The 24,375-nt window shown below is 38.0% G+C and overlaps 1 protein-coding gene and 1 long non-coding RNA gene across 3 annotated transcripts in view; both read left to right on the forward strand.

Annotated features, from left to right (window-relative positions):
* Positions 1 to 5,084, forward strand: part of LOC145496641 (uncharacterized) — a 29,063-nt gene extending 23,979 nt beyond the window's left edge. For both annotated transcript variants that reach the window (XM_081476347.1, XM_081476346.1), the window contains 3 exons: positions 80 to 205; positions 1,161 to 1,339; positions 2,373 to 5,084. In XM_081476347.1, the coding sequence (XP_081332473.1) occupies positions 80 to 205; positions 1,161 to 1,339 (305 nt within the window). In that variant the 3' untranslated portion in view covers positions 2,373 to 5,084. The remainder of the gene's footprint in view (positions 1 to 79; positions 206 to 1,160; positions 1,340 to 2,372) is intronic.
* Positions 5,085 to 7,044: 1,960 nt separating this feature from the next.
* On the forward strand, positions 7,045 to 21,609 carry LOC145497188 (uncharacterized). Its single transcript, XR_014050657.1, has 4 exons — positions 7,045 to 8,827; positions 11,501 to 11,582; positions 13,401 to 13,493; positions 20,532 to 21,609. It is a non-coding gene; the product is annotated as an uncharacterized LOC145497188 (long non-coding RNA).
* Positions 21,610 to 24,375: the final 2,766 nt, after the last annotated feature.

Genomic DNA, 24,375 nt, shown 5'->3' on the forward strand with positions numbered 1-24,375 from the left:
ATATATATGTGTATGTTTACAGACATCTGCGACTTGTCCTAATACTGATGTGAACGGTTCGTATTGTTTTACTTTCCAGTTGCTCCTGTTATTACAAGTGTGAACTCCAGTGTGAACACAACCAGCAAAGAAGTCATGCTAGACTGCTTTGCCAACGCGTCTCCGTCAACTCTTATTCGCTGGCGCTTCTTGGAGGATATTCCAAGTGAGTGAGTCAGTGTTAACCCTTTTACTCCCATGAGGAAAACCACGTATTTTGTAAAACGGTAACTATAGACCCAAGGACCTCACATAGTATGCCATTTGAAAGATATTATTTGTGGGATACCATAAATCATACTAACAGCCATAGAGGAAGCCTCAGTTTGAATTGAAAAGCATTCAAAAGGGTAAAAGAGAAACGTTAAAAAATTATCTCACTCCTTCCATAGTTGAGGTATACCCCTAAACTATAGTTTAATATGCAGCTCTTAATGTGTGGGTTATTGTCAGATATTAACTTGACCTTTAAAGTCTAAGAGGAAAAAGTTGCACAATTTGTAGGGGTGGTTGATCGAGTCTCATATAGGAAGGGGTATGATTTTATGCTTTCAAACAACAGATCTGCTCAATACCTTTTTGCTGTTCAAATTTGATAAAAAGTGGCCTAATATTGAGCATGTAATAGTACTTTGTGCCACATGGCACTCTTGGGCGTGAGAGGGGTTAAGTAGCATAGATTGTGTTTCTGTTCTCTTCCTTCTAGATTAGATTGAGATCAGAAGACTCACAAAATTCAAGATTGTCTCATTACATTTCCAAAACCTCGAATTTCTTTCTCAACTCTCTTCACGGTGTTTTGAAATGTAATGAAACACATTCTCTCGTGTTTGACGTGATATATCAAACACTCAAGACCGTGTTTTCCACATTTCCAAACATCGAGAAGAGAGTGGAAAATACGACGCGTAGCGGAGAATTTTTGACGAACTTCGTGGTGTTTGGAAATGTGGTCAAACACTCTCTTGAGTGTTTGATATAACTAAAACTAATTTGAACGTGGAGAAATTATATCGTAAGAATACTTAAGATCAGATAGACACGGACCGGTCACGATTTCCTTTGTTTAAACTTGATGAAAAATTGCTAAAGACACAGTTCGGAAAAATAATTTTTTGCAGGCGCTTTCCTTGGTATTCCTAAACTCATGCAGTTGGTGGACGACAAAGGGGAACCAATTGGAACCCGCATGCTAATCAGAGCTTTTACTGATCACAATACGGGACAGTACGAGTGTACAGCGCTCAATCCATTCGGTCTGGACAAGAAAACTCTTCATTTGAAAGTGCCTCAGATATAGGTCAGTTTTTTTTTTCTTTGATCGGTATCTCTTTATAGAATTTATTGCTTGTAAAAACGGGCTGTGCGAGCTATTACCAATTCAGATTATAGAGCACATTCTGCTCCTTTAGTCTCTAAATTAGGAATTTTAGACATTTATCAAATCAACACGTTTCAAATAGCTAAATTTATGTACTATTATTATAACAACCTGTTGCCTCCATTGTTTTTCAACTTGTTTTTTACAAACAGTCAAATTCATGGTTATAGCACCAGAACAACCAATAATTATCGCGTGCATCATTGCCGGACTGATCTAAAAAAAATTCACAATTCTTTACCAAGGTCCAAAGATTTGGAATTTCCTTTCCTGTTACAATCACTTCATTGTCAAGTTTCCCCAATTTTAAGAAAAAACCGCTAGAGTTTTTAGTAAAACAATTACTGAACTTGCAAAGCCGCACACTGTTGCACTATTTATGTAACCGTATTGTTACGTACGAGGTGGCCTCAACTAAAAGCCTGATGGTTTCTAGAGGTCACCTCGCCTCACATTAAGACATTTATAAATACTGTATATTAAGTAAAAAGGCAAATAAACAGAATGAATGAATGGCAGCGTCCACATTACGCCAGAGAAATTTAAAAACACAGCTTCATTTCTCCGGTTAGGCCTATCGTCCAGGTTATTCCGTCACGAAAACGGAGCTTTTTAAAAACGCTCTCCAAACCAGAGGAACTTGAAAACGCCGGTTTTTCATTCTCGTGTGGACGGAAAACAGTTTGAAAACAGAGCTTTTCGAAAACGATGGCGTTACGATAATCATGTGATTTCCCTGACGGAGTTTTTTTCAAACACAAATCCAAAATGATATTGGTGATTACTGCGTTTTTGAATTCCTCCAGCGTACTGTGGACGGCGCCTGTGTCCTCAAATCACACACATTGATTTCCCGGCTATTTTCTACCGTCCTGTTTTCTTCGTGTTATTCAGTTACAATCTACAAACTCGAATTAAAAATCTTTCACTAATGAGATTCTTTTTTTCTCAGGTCTGTCTCCAAGATCCAAGGGAAATAAACAAGTACAGGTAGCTAGTCATATTTCAGACGAAATAAAGGCACAAATCAATCTTGGACCGGTTGTGTTTTCTTTATTTATTAATGCTCATACAAGTGAAACCTCTTTTTAACGAACCTCTAGATCTCCATGTAACGAAATCCTCATTATAACGAACACTGAATATCTTTTTCGCCCCAGTAATCAGGGGCGTAGCTAGGGGGGGAGGGGGGGTCCTGGGGTGTCCGTGAACCCCCTTTTATAAGCCTTTTTCTAAGTAAACAACCTACAACAGGTGGCGAAAACGACATGACAAACTGTAGTCTCCTCCGCAGCCGTTATTAGGGTCGTCACGCAACGCTTGTCCACCAGAGAAGCGTTGCGTGACGGCCCTAATAACGGCTGCGGAGGAGACTAGACAATCTGGTGAGTACCTTCACTTTGACACAGTGTGACCCCCTCCCCCTCCCCCTTCTTTGAAAAATCCTGGCTACGCCCCTGGTAATAGTACAATAAATAGAGAGATTCTCGCCCATATCAACTTTCTTTCCTCTCGTAAGTTCTCGCGCGTTTAGAGATGCACCACACTCGCGTTTTAGGTGTAGGGATCCCAACCAATGTTTACCTAACGTTTTAAAGATGCTACTTTTAGCCCTCCCCCAAATCTACACACATGTATTTCACCTGTGGAGATATATCGATTTAGACAATGCTCAAAATCGCCGAGACCGAGTTACGCTCAGCGTTATTTTGACCAACTTTGGGTCGATTTCCAGGAACTTGGGCGATATTTCCGAGACCCAGGGACTCTAAACTAATTCGAGAAGACTTTGGTTTTCAGTGAAATGAACAAAGGAAAAATTTTTGAACGCTTGGTTATTAGCAGTCTGGCCGAAATATAGCCACTTAGTGATTAGAAAGTCGCCGAGACCGGGCTAAGCGCAGCGTGATTTTGACCAACTTTAAGTCGATTTCCAGGAACCTGGGCGATATTTCCGAGACCCAGAGACTCTAAAATAATTCGAGAAGACTTTGGTTTTCAGTGAAATGGACAGAGGAAGAATTTTTGAACGCTTGGTTATGAGCAGTCTGGCCAAAATACAGCTACTTAGTGTTTAGAAAGTCGCCGAGACTGGGCTAAGCGCAGCGTGATTTTAACTGACTTTGGGTCGATTTCCAGGATTTTGACCGATATTTCCGAGTCCCAGGGACTCTAAACTAATTCGAGAAGACTTTCGTTTTCAGTGAAATGGACAGGAAAATATTTTGAACGCTTGGTTATGAGCAGTCTGGCCGAAATTATATAGCCACTTAGTGACTAGAAAGTCGCCGAGAGCGGGCTACGTGCAGCGTGATTTTGACCAACTTTAAGTCGATTTCTAGGAACTTGGGCGATATTTCCGAGTCCCAGAGACTCTCAATTCACTAAGTGAATTAAAGAGGGGCTATATTTCGGCCAGACTACTCGTAACCAAGCGTTCAAAAATTTTTCCTTTCTCCATTTCACTGAAAGCAAAGTCTTCTCGAATTAGTTTAGAGTCCCGGAGAAAATCGACCCAAAGTTGGTCAAAATCACCCTGCGCGTAGCCCGGTCTCGGCGACTTTAAGCACTGTCCAAATCGATAGATTTCCACAAGTGAAATACACGTGTGTAGATTTGAAGGAGGGCTAAAAGTAGTATCTTTAAAAAGTTAGGTAAGCACTGGTTGGGATCCCCGCACCTAAAACGTGAGTGTGGCGCATCTCTAAACGCGCGAAAACTTTCGAGAGAAAAGAAAGTTGATATAGACGAGAATCTCCAACCTAAGCATTGTCCTAATCGACAGACTTCCACAAGTGAAATACACGTGTGTAGATTTGAGGAAGGGCCAAATCTAGCATTTTTAAAAAGCCCCGTAAGCATACTTTGGGATCCCCACACAAGACACGCAAGTGTGGCGCATCTCTAAACGCGCGAGAACTTACGAGAGAAAGAAATTTGATATGGACGAGAATCTCTTACCCAAGCACTGTCTAAATCGAAAAACTCCCACCATTGAAAAAATAAACATGCTTAAGTTTAAGAGAGGGCCAAAACTAGTAACCAGCCTAGTGAGTATAGTTTAAGATCCCCACACCAAAACTTCGAAAGTGCCGCATAGCTAAACGCGCGAGGAAAGACAAGGGAAAAGTAAATTGACATGGTTAAAATATTCACCCAAGCTCTGCTCAAATCGAGAGACTTCCACAAGTGAAATACAGGTTGGAGATTTAGAAGAGGGCTAAAACTAACATCTTTAAAAAGCGAGGTAAGCATAGTTTGGGATCCCCACACCAAAAACGCGAGAGTGCCGCATCGCTACACTCGCAAAAAACACGCGAGTGAAAAAAAGATATAAATGAGCGAGTATCTTTAACCCGTGCATGTCCAAAGCGACAGACTTCCACAAGTGAAATACACATGTGTAGATTTGATAAAAGGGCCAAATCCAGCATCTTTAAAAAGTCCAGTAAGCATAGTTTGAGATCACGACACCAACATCGTGAGTGTGGCGCATCTCTAAACGCGCGAAAGCACACGACAGAAAAAGTATAAATGGGCGACTATCTCCATCCCAAGCATTCTTCAAAGCGACAGACTTCCACAAGTGAAAAACACACGTGTAGATTTAAGGGAGGGCCAAATCTAGCATTTTTAAAGAGTCCCGTAAACATACTTTCGGAACCCCACACCAAAAACGGGAGTGTGGCGGATCTCTACACACCCGAGAACTTACGAGAGAAAAGAAAGTTGATATGGGCGAGAATCTCTTACCCAAGCTCTGTCCAAATCGAAAGACTCCCACAAGTAAAAAATACACATGTGTAAATTTAATAGAGGGCCAAAACTAGCATCTTTAAAAAGCCCAGTAAGCATAGTTTAAGATCCCGACAACAAAAGTTCGAGTGTGCGCATAGCTAAACGCACGAGAAAAGACAAGGGAAAAGTAAATTGCATGGTTTAAAATATCCACCCAAGCACTGATTAAATCGATAGACTTCCACAAGTAAAATACACGTTGGAAATTTGAAAGAGGGCTAAAACTAACATCTTTAAAAAGAGAGTTAAGCAAAGTTTAGGAAGACGCGAGTGTGGCGCATCTCTAAACGCGCGAGAACTTACGAAAGAAAAGAAAGTTGATATGGGCGAGAATCTCTCGCCCAAGCACTGTCCAAATCGATAGACTTCCACAAGTAAAGTACACGTGTGTAGATTTGGGGGAAGGCTAAACGTAGCATCTTTGAAAAGTTAGGTAAGCATTGGTTAGGATCCCGGCACCTAAAACGCGAGCATGGCGCATCTCGAAACGCGCGAGAACTTACGAGAGAAAAGAAAGTTGATAGGGGCGAGAATCTCTCACCCAAGCAATGTCCAAATCGATAGACTTCCACAAGTGAAATAAACCTTGGAGATTTGGAAGAGGGCTAAAACTAGCATCTTTAAAAGGTTAGGTAGCCATTGGTTGGGATACCGGCACCTACAACGCGAGTATGGCGCATCTCTAAACGCGAGAGTACTTACGAGAGAAAAGAAAGTTGATATGGGCGAGAATGTCCAACCCAAACACTGTGCAAATCGATAGTTTTTTACAAGTGAAAAACACGTGTCTAGATTTGGGGGAGGGCTAAAAGTAGCATCTTAAAAAAGTTAGGTAAGCATTGGTTGGGATGCCTGCACCTAAAACTGAAGTGTAACGCATCTCTAAACGCGCGAGAACTTACGAGAGAAAAGAAAGTTGATATGGGCGAGAATGTCCAACCCAAACACTGTGCCAATCGATAGTTTTTTACAAGTGAAATACACGTGTGTAGCTTTGGGGGAGGGGTAAAAGTAGCATCTTTAAAAAGTTAGGTAAGCATTGGTTGGAATCCCGGCACCTACAACGCGAGTGTGGCGCATCTCTAAACGCGCGAGAACTTACGAGAGAAAAGAAAGTTGATATGGGAGAGAATCTCTTACCCAAACACTGTGCAAATCGGCAGTATTCCACCAGTGAAATACACGTGTGTAGATTTGGGGGAGGGCTAAAAGTAGCATCTTTAAAAAGTTAGGTAAGTATTGGTTAGAATTCCTGCACCTAAGACGTGAGTATGGCGCACCTCGAAACGCGCGAGAACTTACGAGGGAAATGAAAGTTGATATGGGCGAGAATGTCCAACCCAAACACTGTGCCAATCGATAGTTCTCTACAACTGAAATAAATGTGTGTAAATTTGGGAAAGGGCTAAAAGTAGCATCTTTAAAAAGTTAGGTAACCATTGGTTGGGATGCCTGTACGTAAAACGCAAATGTGGCGCATCTCTAAACGCGCGAGAACTTACGAGAGAAAAGAAATTGATATGGACGAGAATGTCTAACCCAAACATTGTGCAAATCGATCATTTTCCACCAGTGAAATACACGTGTTTCGATTTGGGGGAGGGCTAAAAGTAGCATCTTTAAAAAGTTAGGTAAACATCTGTTGGGGTCCCGGCACCTGAAACGCAGGTGTGGCGCATCTCTAAACGCGCGAAAACTTGCGAGAGAGAAGAAAGTTAATATGGGCGAGCATCTCTTACCCAAGCACACTGCAAATCGATGGTTTTCCACAAGCGAAATACACATGTTTAGATTTGGAGGAGGCCTAAAAGTAGCATCTTTAAAAAGTTAGGTAAGCATTGATTGGGATGCCTGCACCTAAAACGCGAGTGTGGTGCATCTCTAAACGCGCGAGAACTTACGAGAGAAAAGAAATTTGATATGGTCGAAAATCTCTTACCCAAGCACTGTGCAAATCTATAGACTTCCACAAGTGAAATAAACGCTGGAGATTTGAAAGAGGGCTAAAACTAGCATCTTTAAAAAGTTAGGTAACCATTGGTTGGCATCGCGGCAGCTAAAACGCGGGTGTGGCGCATCTCTAAACGCGAGAGTACTTACGAGAGAAAAGAAAGTTGATATGGGCGAGAATATCCAACCCAAACACTGTGCAAATCGATAGTTTTTTTACAAGTGAAAAACACGTGTGTACATTTGGGAGAGGGCTAAAAGTAGCATCTTTAGAAAGTTAGGTAAGCATTTGTTGGGATCCCGGCTCGACTCTGGTAGATTGTGCCCGAAAAAAAGGCATATTATGCTTTTAGCTGTGCTCATATTTTTTAGAAATTATGCCAAAATTATGCCAATTTCTGAAAATTATGCTCTCTGTCACCGAAATTATGCTACTTGGATATAAAGGAAAATAAAGATCACCAGTAGCTTAACTCTATCAATTTTGACTTTAATGAACATTCATATAGTCCACCTTCCAGTCTTACAGTCTTTTCCCCTGGGAATTCTTCGATTCGATCACGAGGACTCATGGTCTCATGGTCAGGATTGCAATGATTGATCATGAAGGGAACATATTGCCAACTTCACTGGGATTTACTGGGGAACGCAAGGCGAAACGCAATGGAAAGGGTAGGAGGTTTATCGGGAAACGCGCGAGGACAACAGGGGAGAGGAGCTATATGTTAACGGGCTGGGAAACGTATGAAGAAACGCATCATATAGCAAAAGAACAATGCATAGGAAAATGCAGGAACCCACAAACGCACTGAAAATGCATGGGAACCGTGAAAAGAAAACCCAGCGGGTAACCGTATGATAAAGTGCGAGTTTGGGGTTCCTGGTGTTAGCCAAGGATTGGATGTCAGCCAAGGTTGGTTGTTGGCTAAACTTGGGCCCGGTTGGTCAGACATTTATTTAACAGGAGCCAAGGTGGAGGTGGTCGAAGTAAGGTGTCCGACAACATTGGCAGTCGACACACGTCTGCGCTTGAGTATATAGTGATTTAGGGTTGAGGTTTGGGTTAGATTCAGGATAAAGAAAGAACGAGGGAACACATAGAGAACGCACTGAGAACCTACGAGGGGGATTGTGCGGGCAAACTCACCTGTTGCAAAGAGGAAGAATGGAAAAAGAACCAAACAATGGAACAGGAAATCCGCGGAAAAGCTAAAGGTATTGTAGTGCATAAGGAACTGCAGAACACAAGGGTAATCGCTCTACACAGTTTCTACATTGATAACGCAAGTTGTTACACAGAATTCGTGAATTTATCTTCCAAAGATTACAACCGCGCACTTGTTAAAAGCGGGTAAGCAGGGCACAGCCACTGGCGGGAGTGGGGTGGGGGTCTAAGGAGAAATGGCCCACAATGCCTAGCGATCGTTTACTTTGAAAATTTTCGCACGCGCCTCGAACGAGAGTTAGAGAAGGATAATCGACTATGATTTTTAATTTCTTGGTTAGTGAATGAACTTTCTCACGTCATTTTATGAAGACTTTATCAGCATATGGAAGTCATGTTGTAATCTGGTGGTGTTTACTCAATTGTGGATTACAGAAAAAGGAATAATACATAGGCATTGAGAAACCGCCATATTGGTCATACATATTATGAAGGTCAGTTAAATCTAATTTCATTTCGGGCATACTTTACAAACAAAAAGCTTGCGGTTATATTTCTGATATCGCTCCCTGTCATAATGTTTTGGAGCTTTAACAAGCTTAGCGCGCGGGCAAATGAATTTTACAGATGGCGGCAAATTTAAAACCCATGTAGTCAAGTATTTTGTTTTCATCCCGGGGAGGGGTAGGGGTGGGGAGTACTCCCAGAAACGTTAGGTGGGGGTGTGCGGCCCACTTCCCAAAACTCTTACCCTACTTATGACCAAAATCTGTGATTTTCCTTACCCTATTTATGACCAATGCGGCTGGCACAATTGCTCTAAACATAAGTTATGAAGGGTTCTTGTTGACAGTCCTATTAATAATGATGAAAAAGTAGCTTCTTCTAAGAAACATTCCCAATTTAAGACTGGAGTGCTAAAACCATACCCTATTTAAGACCAAAATGGCCAAAATCGATACCCCATTTATGACCAAAACGGCTGAAAAACTATACCCTTTGGGGCCGCACATACCTATGTAGCCTATGTAAGGGAGTACCCTCCCAGGGGGGGGGGGGGGGGGGGGGGTTCATACAGTAAATGTATTGGCGTTAATCTTGAATATGTTTTCTCGACTATTTAGCAACTTACGGTTAAACTGTCAAATACTTTAAAATCTTCTCTGAGCAATTTTAGGTCAAAGTATTTTATTCCCTTCAAGTTAGGGGGAACCTCTGCAAAAATGGGTATTTGACACTAATTTATGCATACACTGGGTTTGGTTTAGTATTTCTACTACAAGAAAGGCCATGTGAAAATGAAATCCACTGGATATTGTTCTCCAATTATCTGTCTCAGAGCATAGATATCCACTTGAACTAGACAACTGATTTCTCTCTGTGGCTCCATCTTAAGTAAGGTGCATACTTTGCAGTGTTGTGAATAGCCTTAAACTGATAGGAAACATCTGCATTGGGCAACAGAAATACACATTATTGAGGGTTGTACAGGGGGTTCTCTGGCACGGTTCACGAACAGAAAAAGTTGAGCATCATGGATCACGCAAACAAAAATTTTGTTTTCCCAAATCACGAAAATACAATATAGGCAAGTACAGACCTGCCAACTCCCAGTTTTCCAGGGAGTCTCCAAGTTTTTCATCAGATCTCCTGGTCTCCCAGTTAGAGTACCAAATCTCCAGGGAACTACGTACAGTGGCTCTTTTAAAATTTTTTTTCATTAATTTTGTTATTTTCAAGATTTCAAAAAGGAAAATAAAACAAGAAGGGAATTTGTTGCTCTTATTTGAGCTGCTCTCGATCGGAAAACATAAAACAGAGCAATCGAATTGATATAATTTATATTTAATGAGTATCCTACAGTGTAATTGGTCAGAAATCAAACAATCAAATTGCTCAATACATGGTGCAAAATTGACGCAGTTTTGGTACTCTGTTTACATCAGTCAAAGCAAAGATGGCTAGCATGGATTTTGGATCACTGCAAAAAGAAATCTTAGGCACCTTTCCATCGGGTTGTCAGGGAGTGAAGAGACTTGCTTCGCAAAAAGTGAAGGAGATTACTCCTCTAGTTGATGTTCAGCCATCTATAAATACAGTTTTTAATAACCTGTTCTTACACTAGAAACAGTGTTTGAAGAAAGAAAATAGCGAATGATTAAGTCAAGGCTCCATTTTGTAAATCGCATACCTAAGTCACTCTCGATAGACAACCCTAACCATTCGGTGGACTTGTGTCTTAAAATTATGTAGAATAGTGGTAAAATCATGAATACTGGTTAATAATTCAGGTTCTTCACGGGTCACGCCAAACCTTCAGGTCACGAGTCAGGAAGAATAATTTCCTAAATTCACCTTTCATGGAAAATAAAATCAGCTAATCGTGCATTACAATAATACCTATATACGACCCTCATTATTCTAATATGGATAGTGAGAGCAATCACCAAAGTTCTCAAAAAAGCCATAAAATGTTTATAGACATTTTTTTTCTGTGCTGTGGTACTGTTTGCATACAAGTAGGCCTTTACAATTTATGTTTTTCATAAAAGAAACAAAAAGTTTTACTTCACAGTGATACATGTAAAAAGAACAAGTTAAGCCAATCAGATTTCTAGCTCTATCATGTATATTGGCCGTTGAACCCAGGTGATGGCATTCCCCAAGATATTAAATGTACTTTAAAGCTTCATACTGTAAGTGTGTTAGAAATTATTTTGGATGCTTTTCTTTTGTCCAGTCCATACTGTGCAGTCGCAGCACGCTAATGTTTATAAGCATTGTAAGTCTCACTCGATGGAATGCAAATTGATGTTATTCATTACGAACCACATACCTTATCTTTGAGGCCTTTGAAATTCTTTGCAACAGCTTCATTGATTTTTACAGCTGCAAAGTTGTTTCATCAAGTGATAAGAGAAAGAATGAAGCAAAATGTTTCGCATCGATGATGGTGTTTGACATGAAACTTTGAATTTACTTCATGTAACTAGTTGCGAAATGTTTACATTTTATGTCTTACAGGAAACAAAACGAAAAACGTAAACAAACTCTTGAGAGTGCACAGTACAGACTGGAAATCATCTTTAAGAGTGTGTCCACGTGGAAAAATTGTAAAAACTGTACTAAAATATAATTAATGGTATGTGTCTCTGTTCTATCCACAGATGTCTTCACTGAAGTGTACATCGTCACAACTTTCTGTAGTATACTCATCTCCCATGGCAGAAATCCAGCAATGATTGCCTGGTAAGTTCAATATTTCTTTACACTGGAATTTCCTAATATATACAGCTGTATGCATAGGGCTCGACTCTAACTTTTCACTGGTGGCTAGTGACAACTTAGATGTTACTAGCCTATTTTTTTTTTTTTTTACTAGCCAAGTGCTTTTCTTTGAGAATTCCTTGGAAAATATCGAAACCCTGAGAGGTGATTGTACAAAGTGTTGAGTCTTCTTCACAGACAGGTGCCGTAGAAATGTTTCAAAAGCAAAACAACTCTCTGAACAATACTGCAAACTGTCGTTGGTGAAATTTGACTGCTAAAAACGGCTGATTTAATTGTTAAAGGAAATTTAAATCTTTCTCATCCAATTATATCTGTAGTAGTAAATTTTGTCAGTACCCATAGGACAACAAATCACCCATGTGTTGTTACGCTAAATGAAATAGGGAGTTTTAGGGAACCACGACGGTGATGCCAACGAGAACGTCACCAAACAAAAGGCTTAATAAGCAGAACAATGGTTCTGCACCTGCGTTTTGAATCTTTGTACATTTAATTGCCGTCTTCTGCAAAACAACAAGGTGAAATGACAAAGTTGTACGTATTTTGGAGAATGTGTACTGCAATGGCCAAGTTTTTTGACTGTCTTCCTTTGGAATTGAAAGCTGTCAGTACAGTACATTTACTAGCCTGACAAGGGTTTAGACTGATAGGCACACTGAACAGATCTACACAGTTGTGACATTGGAGGGTAAATTATAAATACTGTTTTTACAAGGCATTGTCCTCGGGGTCACCATGGTCATTGCTAAAACTCCCTAATGTTATCCCTTTACAGTTCTGCACGATTTTGTGCATGATCCTATCAGGAAGCTCATGTTTTGTTCTACTTAGTTTGTAACAAAAAAAGAACATCAACGTGTACTTTCAGAAAATGTTGTCTTGTTTGTCAAATATTTCTTTCAACATAATAACATGTTCAGTTACCCATTTATGTACCACACAGCAAAGAGTAAACAAACGTAAATTTGCATTGCACGGTATAAACATGATATGGTAATGAAATTCTGACCTTGTTTCCGAGAAAAGTGTGTGCATTTGTGTTCCTTGAGGAAGACAGTTTTAGTTCGGCCAATTTCATTTTGTCTACTAGCCAAAGTGGCTAATGGAAGTCGAAAACCTTCTAGCCGAAACTAAATTTCTACTGGTCTGTGGTTAGTTGGCTACCATTAGTGTCGAGCCCTGAATGCATAATTTTGTTATATTTGTTTTAAATGCTATGATTTTAAACATACAGTTTTAAGAGCAAAGAGCAAACAAACACAGTAAGTGATGTCCATCTCCGCAAATAACAATCAAGTGATTTTATTCAGTATTTTTGAAACAACAAACTATTCACGTGTACATCAAGACAGTGGTCACACATCCTCAATGGATGAATATAGAGCTGCTGAAAGCTTTAGCCTCCAGGTTGAGTTGAGTCTCTTTCAACAATTTGGAAACCCATCAAGGGAGCAGCTCCACCCTGACCTCCTACAGCAGCAACAACAACAACAACATACTTTATTTTCTCACAGATTACATTTATAACTTAAATTACTACTTTTTAATGTTTACAATACATGTATATGTTGGCCAGAATTTATAAACATTAAAGTTCCTACACAGTTTGTCATGCACTGTTTCCAGTGGAATGTTGTCGGAGAGGAATACATGATGGGACACAAGAATGCCTACAAAGGAGGCTACGTCCACCCCAAACCCCTTGTGTATTCAGTAACAAGGGTCAAGATCTGATCCAGCATATATTTACATTTATAAGTATCTTTCCTTTGTCAGAAAAATGTCAAGCATGGAATGGAAAAAGCTGGAATTAACAAACTCTGTTTGGGAGAGAAAGCTGGACAGTTTCACACGACAGGTGTTGATGAGGTTAGCTGATTATATGTTGTTTAAACATTTGAAGAATATAGATGCTTTTTGGAATTTAAAAAGCACACCTTAGGGGCACCAGAATACATTTTAAAAGGGTGTGGCCTGAGTTCATTCCAAGTAGTTTCCCCAGTTTTAGGTATGAAGGCAAATTTCACTCCTTTGCTATCTGTCTTTCTCTTTCCTTCATGTCCTGTTAGACTTTTAGTCTGCTATGCATGTTGCTAACTGGTGCATAAGCTGTTGCGATTTGATTTTGCACAACTGGTGGTCACTGTTAGAGGTCAAAGTTGCTGAGTTAGAAGTACATGCATGTACATGTAACATGATTTGTTCACCAAGTGATTATTTTTTAATGGCAATGTTTTCTTTTTTGAATTGCAAAGATGGTATTTTTCCAAACCTTCATAGCACTGGTAGTAATTCAGGGCCCAAAAAGTGCTTTTATTGGGCTAGCATTTTCTTATGACCACCAAGCTAAGCACTGTTGGGTGCTTTTCTTTTCTGTGATGCTTGTATACAAATTGGTGTGTAGTGGAAAATTCCTGAGAGAAGGTGCATTTGCATTAATAATGATTGTGAATAGCTGTGTTAAGCCTGGGACTTGACAGTACATGTACTTGCTTAGCTGTTTCTTTAATGATTTGTTTTCCAATTTGTACATGAAGATTTGAGGGCAATAATACATTTGTTACACAAACATGAGTGTGTGTAGTTCCTTGTTATACATCTGATGACAATAACATTTTTTGAATCTTTGTGACTCTTTCATAATAAATTACAATCTTTCCTTAGGTTACTAGTGAGAAAGAAAATAATATTAAAACATGCCTTTTGTCTCTGCTTAACATAAGCAGCCAATTTTGCCAGCTCAGCAAATGTCTCCATGCAGTTATTTTTGAATTACCACCAAGTCTAGATGATTTTTCTCAAAAAGTAACGGGGGTGATCCACAGATCAGGAAATGGTCAGGAAGAAAAAATTCTTCAAGGTCAGGGAAAAGTCAGGAAACTTTATTTTGAATCAGGAAAAAATTGTGGAGGTACATACTCATTCAAATTCAGAGGTTTTGGCTCCATGGTGTACTATCTAGCCCATGTTTGACTTAAGGTCATTCCACTGAAATAGAACCTGCACTGAGATTTTTGTCAAACTTTGCCTATTGACTGTTTATATTATAGGAACTTAAATTTGGAAATAAAAATGAGGGGTCCCCATGTTCATTTAGGAGTAACAGCACCTTGTTTATACCATATAAATCGTTACAAAAGGACCATGATTATAGTCACGATTGCTTGCTAAATTCACGTTTCCGACGAATGTCTCTTGCTCAACACTGAGAATTGGCCCATATTTTATTTTACAAAGAGAAATTTATTACTCAATTCAACACAACAGAAAAAAGTGATAGGTCACCGTACTCGTTGTCGAGAAAATGATGATTTACCTCTATGGCGAGGTCCAGCTGTAAAGAAAAAGCCGCCATTTTTTACTGCATGCGCGCAAATCACGCGTGAAATTATACGCAGTAGGGATGCACAATGCAATACTGGGGAATGACCTTAAACACTACTCCAACAATTTTTTTTTCTTATCATTATCTTGTACTGTGTAAATTTTATAATTTGATCTTGAAGCAGGCCTGGGTTTCAATACGGTTTTTGGCAGGCTGACATCAGGGTATCACTCTGACAACCAGACAAAAAATTAATAATCAAGACCCAAAGGGCCTTGCCGAGTTAGTCAGGTCCTGGGGCATGGCCCCCAGAAAATCTTGAAATACTAGACTTTCTACAATTTGGTGCACGGCTTAATTGCCTACAAGAGATCATTGTATAGTAACTATTTGTAAGTCATATTTTGACGCCATTAATCAACAGATGATTCAATTTATTAGTTTTTATCATCTTTTACTGATAGCATTAATTCAGAGGAGGTTGTGAAATTCATGCATGTAAAAGTCATGCATAGCATGTACCAATGAAATAGAAAACCAGCAGTCAAGTTGGAGTTTGTTTGTTTGTTTGTTTCACAGGATTATATATCACATTTGTAATTATAGTAATTTAGACGGATTACCACTCTCCTTAGCTGCAATATTGCTAATGGTAAACTGCTATTGGAAAATGATAGTAAATTAAAAGACAGTATCACAGAAATTTATATATTTCCATAATTACATCTACTACACTTCAATAGGTTTCTAGCAAAAAGAAACTTGGAATACATGGATTTTTTTAAATTCTCTGCTTTCTAGCTACCATGAATGAAAGAATGTGCCATTAACAAACCATGTGAGCAGGTTTTGTAGTTATACCATAGAGACTTCCGTGAAGATGAAGAGCGAGGTGGCTTCACTGATTTCCGTTTCGTAAATGGTCGATGCCATTTTTAATGGTCGATGCCATCATTGGCAACCAAGCCTTTCAGAATGGACAATGCCATATCTGCTTTAGTATAGGCCTGGACAAGGTAGAAACTGATTTTAATTTGTTGATTGAGTAAAACGCACTCATCAAATGCTTGATTGTTCATTCACACTAGTTTGGTTTTGCGGAGATTTGGCGGATCAACCTGGTAGTGTAGTGGTAGAAGAGGGATGTTAGGAAACAGAGGTTTCGGGTTCGATACTGGGTGGTTACTTACAAATTTTCCTTTTTCTTTAATTTCGTAGAGAAAAATTCGTTGATAGTTAAAAAATTTCTAAGTGTCGCGAAATTGGCTTCGACCATTTACGAAACAGACAACTGCAGTGGCTTCTTTCCACCATTTTAAAAATGAATATATGACACAGAATAAAGCTTTTTCAGTGTCCAGGAGAATTATTTATCTGAGCCTGAAAATATATTTACTTTAATTTAGTTTGAATATATTTTAATTTGTCTGCCGTCTATCAAAAAATGAAACTTGAAACCCACACCAGCGGGTAAGAAATTGGCTAGTGCTAGCTGGCAACCACTGAAAACAGCAAACTGATTGAGATGACAGTCTATAATTTTGTTGCTTTGAAGGGCCAGTTGGGCCAGGCTGAGGAGTACTTCCTTCACACTTTATAGACAAGGAGCCAGAAACAGAAAAATATGGCATTCCTAAGTGCAGTGTACACTTGCATACGGCAAGCAATTGAAATTTGAGCTCGCTGGAACCGGAAAGAGCTAGAAATATCATTTCACGCTCGCAGGCTGCGTTCTCTAAATTTGGTTGATTCGTACGCGTGTTGTTTTTTCTATGCGACAAATGCTATGTAATTTGGATTCAAGACTTCAACTCCAGACTAACGATTTGGACGTTAATATGAAATACATGTACTCTTGCATGAACAAAAGGAAGCCGCACGACACGCGGTATTGTTTATTTCTGTTGTTACGATTTTGAGATATAAATCGTTTTCTCAAAAAATTCTTCGAGCGTCTCAAAACTCGAAACTCGATACTCAAAACTCGAAGCTCGAAACTCGAGCCTCAAAACTCGATTTTTGATTCTTGAAATCATTGAGGATCGAGGATCAAGTTTCGAGTCGAAACTGTCAACTTACATTTGACCGGTACTGTACAGGAAAAATTAATCGAGTGATAAATTCTTTGTCACTTCAACTCGAAACTCGAACAACTCGACTCGATACTTGAACGACTCGACTTGAAACTCAAAGGACTCGACTCAAGACTCAATACTCGAAGTTTTCGAGTTTCGAGGATCGAGGATCGAGTCGAGTCGTTCAAGTTTCGAGTGACTGTTAACTTACATTTGACCAGTACTGTACATGTATCTTTCCAAAAAGTTTTGCTTTACCAAAGAAATTTACAGAGATCAACCGTGAACTGGCAAGTTACACAGTACTTTTATTTCACAGCCATTTACTCTTGCATGGGAGTGTGGAATTTTTAACTTGGAAAATTTTTTCACTCCATCCTTCCTTCCTCCTTCCTTTGATTTATGTTAGACTTTTTGCGATCAAATCCGCTGACCAATGTTCAAAGGCTTTCACAGTTGTAGCAAAGTTCAAGTTATATTTGATCTGAAGGTGAAACAATTTCCCTACGGAATGATTTATTTCAATTTTTATTAACAACTTTTCTCATTTTTCTTTGCATTTCTGATGCAAGTACATGTACGCAATATCTTACCGCAGAAATGATCTACCTTGAATAGATTTTTGCATGAACATCTATATAATTATATAGAAGCTAATATATAAATAGCTCATTTCCCATTTCTGATTAAACATTACCAACAGAGTTGCAGGGTAGCACGAGCCAATTTCAATCCTGAGTCAAGTACACAACTCAAGTTTGAGTCAAGTTTTTTTTTTTTATTTTGCTTTGTTACTGTTTTTTGTGAAAACTCCCCAGGGGGAACTGAAACTTTCTAGAAGCAACTCAAGTATAGCTATCTTGAACTGAACCATACTTTGAAACTAATCATGTAAGCTTGGCAACTCAATGACACTGAGAGCTGGTTTGATTTACAATTCAAAAGGCTTTCAGCAATAAGGGCTTGTCATGGAAAAATTCAGTAAAATAACACCAGTCACTGTGTCGCTGTTTGGTTTCGGTTTTTTGCTGTTCAGTACTAATGCTGCTTGGAACATTTTCATACTCCACGACAATTTTCACAGTGTGTGGTTGAAGTGGAACCTCTGCCTCAGTTGTGTGTAATTAATAGAGGTTGGAATCTGTGAGGAAAATTGATGGATGCAGAGGAACATTTTTTCTTTGGAAAGCAGCTGAGAATCAATGCAAGAAATAACTCTAGCAATCAGCAGTAAAGGGTTAAATCTTGCTGTTCTTGTACCTCTGGCACATCATTTTGACACAGCTGAGTGACTTACATGGAAATCCGAAAGACCAAAAAGACAATCAAACAAGTAAATTGTCTTGACTTGAACTTGACTCGTGCTACAATACAAGTTGTACCAACACATGATCAACTGAGGGGAAAGGTGAAATTATTGTCTTGATGTACAACCAGATTCTCAGAATTTACATTAAAAGAACTGTATGGCTATCAGTAAGAAATAGTAAATTTTTTTGACTGAAAAGGTTAAAAAGCAAAATAATTCATGTAGTGCGCATGCAGTATAGATTCACATGCTTGACAGAGTTCCTTGAAAATACAGTTCAAAGCATGCTTTGTGATACCAGAGAGTGATATCATAACACATGGCAGTGGCGGATCCAGACTTTGAGCTAAGGGAACGGGGGGGGGCTGGGTGTTTTACTTGTCCTGCCGGCTTTTCTTCCCTCAGTCATTTCTTTTTTTTTCACCCAAAATAAGGGGGGGGGGGGGGGCGGGACCCCTGGGCTCCTCACCTAGATCCACCACTGCATGGGGAACAAGTGGTGTAGACTGACGGCAACCTGCTGAGCCCAAGTGCTTTTTATTTAGCTCTTACTAACCGAGTAGGAGGTTTGTATGGGAGAATCTTGACTGAGGTCGTGAGTACAGATCGTACGCAGTGAGGTCTGTACACACAACCGAGGTCAAGATTTTCCCATACAGACCGACCAAGCTCAGTTAGTAAGATTTTTATCATATGGTGCAAACAAGAACAATTTAATTTGTTTAATGTAACTGGTTTGTACTAACTAAAATTTTGCTTGTGAACAGTGATGAGCTGAATTTAATTCTGCCTCTTTACTTTTTTTTTTCTCTTCAGTCTTTCTGGCACTTCCATACATGTAAATAAATATTGCTAGATGAAATGATTTTGCATTTTAGTTTGTAACTTTTTCACTGCAAAACATTACCAGTCTAGATGGGAAAACCTAGACCACTTTTAATATCGATTTCAGCCAATCAAATTCGTGAACTTGGTAGTTCCCAGTCCTTGTGAGGCAGAGCCATATAATAAATTGATATAAGAATCAAACTTGTCACAAGTGTTTACCATTTATCAGGAAAGACAAAAAAAATGCTGACAATTTAATTCTTGTTCCTTGTAGGGTTTTAAAATAATAAAAGTGATCACCTTTAAAGTTACCAACCTACAAGTATACATTTTAACATATTGACAGCAAAAATATAGCATTAATTTTATAAACTTTATTTACTTTGTGCTTAAACATTGGTATCTCTTTGAGGTGAAAATAAATTTAGACCACACCCATAAAATAAGAGTCAGGTTCATGTGCTTATTATACAAATTATGTCTTGAAGGTTTCTCTCCAAATGTCTGAAAGTCACTTCTGTCACTTAAATATGGGTAATTTGTAGATAAGAATCTTTTTCTTGAATAGAAAAATTATTGTTCATCTGTGGAGGTCATATTTGTTTTGAAGCTTTTGTGTTGTAGCGCTTGCTACTTTCTATCTTCTATCTTTTCATGTACTTGCATGTACTTTCCTAAAGGAAATGAGTGAAAAATGCAAAGTTCTTGACGTGGTATGACATGGTATAGCCACTACTGAGGCCTTTGAACCAAAACGGCTGCAGTTTTATTGAAATTTTCCACAGCTGTATTTCAATAGGACACAAAATAAGGGGTTAGGTGTAATTACGCCAAAACATTTCCTTATTCTATGATTTTAATCAACTCAGAACACTCAAATGTTTAGTTTTTCTGTGAGTGGAAACCAATTTTTACATGTAATGTCTAAGGTACAATCATAAGGAATGGATTGATCCCATTTTGTGTTGCATTCTGCTACAATATAAGTCTCAGTTTTAATTTGGACAAAAAAAATACTGAACCAGTTTTTTTATTAAGTAACTTAATCTTTTTCTTGTTAATGTTTATTGCACTAGGACGATCACAAACTCGTCTGTATTTTTTATGTTTAAAGTTAAGTAGCCTTTAGAGTCACGCTTTGTTTACTTTGACTGTCACCCTGCGTTACTCTGGTTGTCTCTTGGCGTTACCTCGGTTGTCACGCCACGTTATCTTGTTAGTCACGCCGCGTTATCTTGGTAATCGCGTAACGCTGTCCTGTCAACAGAATCTTTTCATTTTCCGTAAGAAAAAGTTGATATTCTTATTGTGTAACTACTTTCTTGTAGAATTTCTTTTATTGATTTTTGTTTTACTTTATTTTCATGCAGATTGGTGGATGGCTATGATGCTTTACATGTACAGTACGTGCTGCAAGTCAGGATTGACATCCAAGAAAGACAATCATCCAAGATGTAGAGGTAGAGTAGAAAACTTAACGAGGCTTCACTTCAAGATTATTTCAGAAAAATCGAATAGGGTTAAATTCTTTTTCTGTTCAAGAGTCATTCAGTTTCATAAGTCAAGCATCACCTTTATTACCATTTTGAATTGTCTTGGAAGCGAAAATTTACGAGCAATAATTTATTATCAGTATTTATTGAAATGAAGACGGCAAGACTGATCCGTGCGGTTGGTAAGAAAGAAGCGCAAAGGGTTAAGGCAAGAAGCTGGACTAGTATGAAGTCGAAGCTATAATTTTGTAACCAAGGCTTGCCAGGTTTCTACCAACTTGAGTAAGTGTTTGTTACGAAATTATATTTTTTACTTTGTACCAGTCCAACTTTTTGCTTTAATCTTTGTCGTTTTTGTTTTACTGCCGTACGGATCGTCTTGTCAGATAAGGCCAGAGATCTCGTTTTTGCCATTTTTGAATTGTCTTAGATTTCCAAAGTTTACGAGACATTTATTTTCAAAACGCTTGTGCAAGTACAATTTTGAATTGTCTGTCAGGTAAAATTTTTACCAGAATTTTTTCGTTAACAAGTTTTTCAAAGCAGAATCTTTATCGCCGTTACAATATGTATATGAATTTAAACATTTTCAAGAGTTAAAGAACAATTTTTCCAAGCCAGTGTTATGTCAATTTTTTTCGTGAAAGTTGTTTCCTTGTTAACATCGGTTTGACCGTGTTTAATTTTCCCGCCAAAAGACTTAGAAAAAATACGGGCGCCAAAACTACGCATGCGCCAATTTTTTTAAAAAAAAATACTGCTTTTCCTACTTCATATACTCCTTTTGAAAATTTTTAATTTTCCCGCCAAAAAACTTAGAGAAAATACGGGCGCCCAAAATACGCATGCGCCGTTTTTTTTTTTAGTTGGTAATTTTAAGTTTTTTTAATTTCTTTTTTAGTTGGTAATTTTAAGCTTAAAGAAATTGTCAGCAATAAAATTTATTTTTACTGTGTGCCTGTTGTTTAATAGTGTAATTATTACTCGGCAAAGTGTATAATAAGTCAATAACAGTTCATTGTCTTCTTTAATATCTTTAATAAAATATTTCAATAAACACAAACAAGTATTGAGCGTGAAAATTACTTTTATTCGCCTCAAGTATTCTCTAATTATAAGTTAATTAATTAATAGAAATCAATTAAATTATTAAAAAGGTGTCAAGAAAAAAATGTTCCCTGTATATACTAAGACTTTTGGCGGGAAAATTTGGAAAAATTTGCACAGCGTTTCCCCTGGCAACTTTTTCGGCAAAAAATTCAAAATGGCTTCCCTTACAATTTCCCGCCAAAAAAATTGAAACACCACCTCGTGCAAAAAAAGTTGAAAGAAAAACGCCAATTTGTGTACTACCCCTTAAAAAAAAATCCGAAAAAGATATTTTAACTTTGTTGTTTGTCTGAATCAATTTTGAACCGAACAAATCTTTCTCCCAAACATTTTTACTTTTTTCAAACTCTTTTGCACGAGATGATATTTCGAATAACAACCTTTTACAACAGATTTTCGTTTGTAACACAGGACAAATTATACCAAAAACGTCAAGAAATTTACTCGCCTTAAACAATCTGTAACAACAGTTATGAAGTTTTGGAGTAAGACAGACAATTTCAACTGTTGTTTAGCCATGATGCAAAAATAGCTCGTGTATTATTTTAATTTTGACAATAACTTCAACAATTCAGAAATCATCTCAATGTAATTTAATGTCGTATTTAGGCAATGTCCTGTGTTACAACGAGTACCAGCAGTAAAAGATCTTCATCCACTTACAAGTACAACTTATCATAAAACCCAAGTGCCTGGTTACAGCAAAGCGACTTAACTCTGCAACTTAAATCCCACCCTTAACGCGACCATGTGGATAAACAAAAAACGAGAGAAAGGTTATACGGACAACAATAAACACAACGAATTGAATGAGAAACAATTCTCAAAGCAGAACATCGCGACGAAAACACACATCAGAAATAATATAACACCTGGTTGAAATTCGCGACTTCATCTTGTTTGTTCGTCAGTAAACACATTTTAAATTACAATATAATTTACAAAAATCGTTACAGAATCATTGCAGGTTTTATTGTATCGTTTTTTTTTTGACATAAAATGGCAAAGCAGAAATAAACAGTGAAAGCTTTCCAAAACACTGTTGATTTACAAACAAATGGAAACGGAATACTTCTATGTTCTTTATTTTTGCTATGTATGTCAGAAGAAAGCAATCAAACTTCAAAATTATGACGACAATTATATTTCAAGCCAAGTTATTCGTTGCAATTTTTTTCCAGAAGACAGTGTTGATTTGCTAACGAAATCGGTCCAGAAAATGATTCTCAAATCTTTGTTTTGGCTAAGTGTAGCACAAGAAAGCAATTTTAATTGAAAATTATGAGAATAAACAAGACAATTAAGAAGCCAAATTAATCATTGCTGGTTTTAACTTTCCACAATTTGAAAATTAACGGTGGCAGAAGTTGAATGATTAAATTATTCATCAGCGAAAGTTTTTTTCTAAATTTTTGGCCTGTACAATGAGAAAAATGAAAATCCTGACTTTATTTGGACAGCAAACCAGACAATTGTTCAACTGACTAAATGATTGTAAGTTGTTTCTTTTTTGGAACATCTAAAAATTTATCGACACAAATAATACTTGGCAAAAAATGCGGTTAATTTGGTTGTTTTTTGGTGTGATTTTGTGGTCCGTATAACCGAAAACTGGAAATACTAAAGATATCTAGAGCTCTTAATCTCAATATCTCCTGGCCAGGCATTAGGGTTTTATAACAAGCAATCAATACATGACAAGAAAACATGGGCGTCTATAAACTATGAATATTCTCCGCCCGAACGTTTACTAAACAAAGACAAGCCAAAATGGGAACAACATGTCTTCTGTATTATAAAAACAAATTTGTTTTTGTTAATTAATGGTTTGAACCCTGGAGTAAAGTTGTTCGTATGGTGTGAGAGTAGTTCTGCAAACTCACTGAGAGCAGTTGTGGATGACTGGTGTTTCGAGTCCAGTGAAAAGTTGTTTGTGGAAATGTTATGTGATGAAAGACTTGCGTGATGTTTGTAACCCAGCAGTGATAGAAAAGTCAGTTATTGTCAGTTTGGATTCGTATACGGTTAGAAAATATCAGTTGGCTCTGTTCAAGTTAAAGTTCATTAGTTGGTTTAGTCGAGGTGGCGAATACTTTGTGTAACTTGGCGGTCATTGTTCTAAGACAGTCAGGAACCGGCAGACTTTGAGTCATTCGCTGCAAGAAATTTTTGCCGTAATCAACACATTGAGCAGAGAACCAGTCAGTCAATCAGAATTCCGGCCAAAAGAAAAAAACAAAAATTATAACTGACTTGCCATGTTTTGGAGAAATCTGCTTTCTATATCAAAAAGGCCCATATTCTCTTGTCATCTACAGTTGTACAGTTGATGCAGCAAAAGTGAACCTTTTAAGGTGGCTCTCTTCATAGTTTCGTAAACACTAAATAAAAATTGAGCTTTTAAGTACAATTTTGCTTCGTTTCTTTGTTTTTGTTGTTGATTTTTACATCAATAAAATCAATCCTGTTAAATCTCAACTGAAGTTTGTCTATAGTCTGTGGTTTCTAAACTCGCACGTTTTGCAGAGCCACCTTAAAAAAAAATTATTTCTGCAGCATCAAGTGAAGTTGTAAAATATAGCAACATATAAAGCACCGACTGTTTTGCAGA

Source organism: Orbicella franksi, chromosome 9 (genome assembly GCF_964199315.1).
Source record: "Orbicella franksi chromosome 9, jaOrbFran1.1, whole genome shotgun sequence".
NCBI classification, from domain to species: domain Eukaryota; kingdom Metazoa; phylum Cnidaria; class Anthozoa; order Scleractinia; family Merulinidae; genus Orbicella; species Orbicella franksi.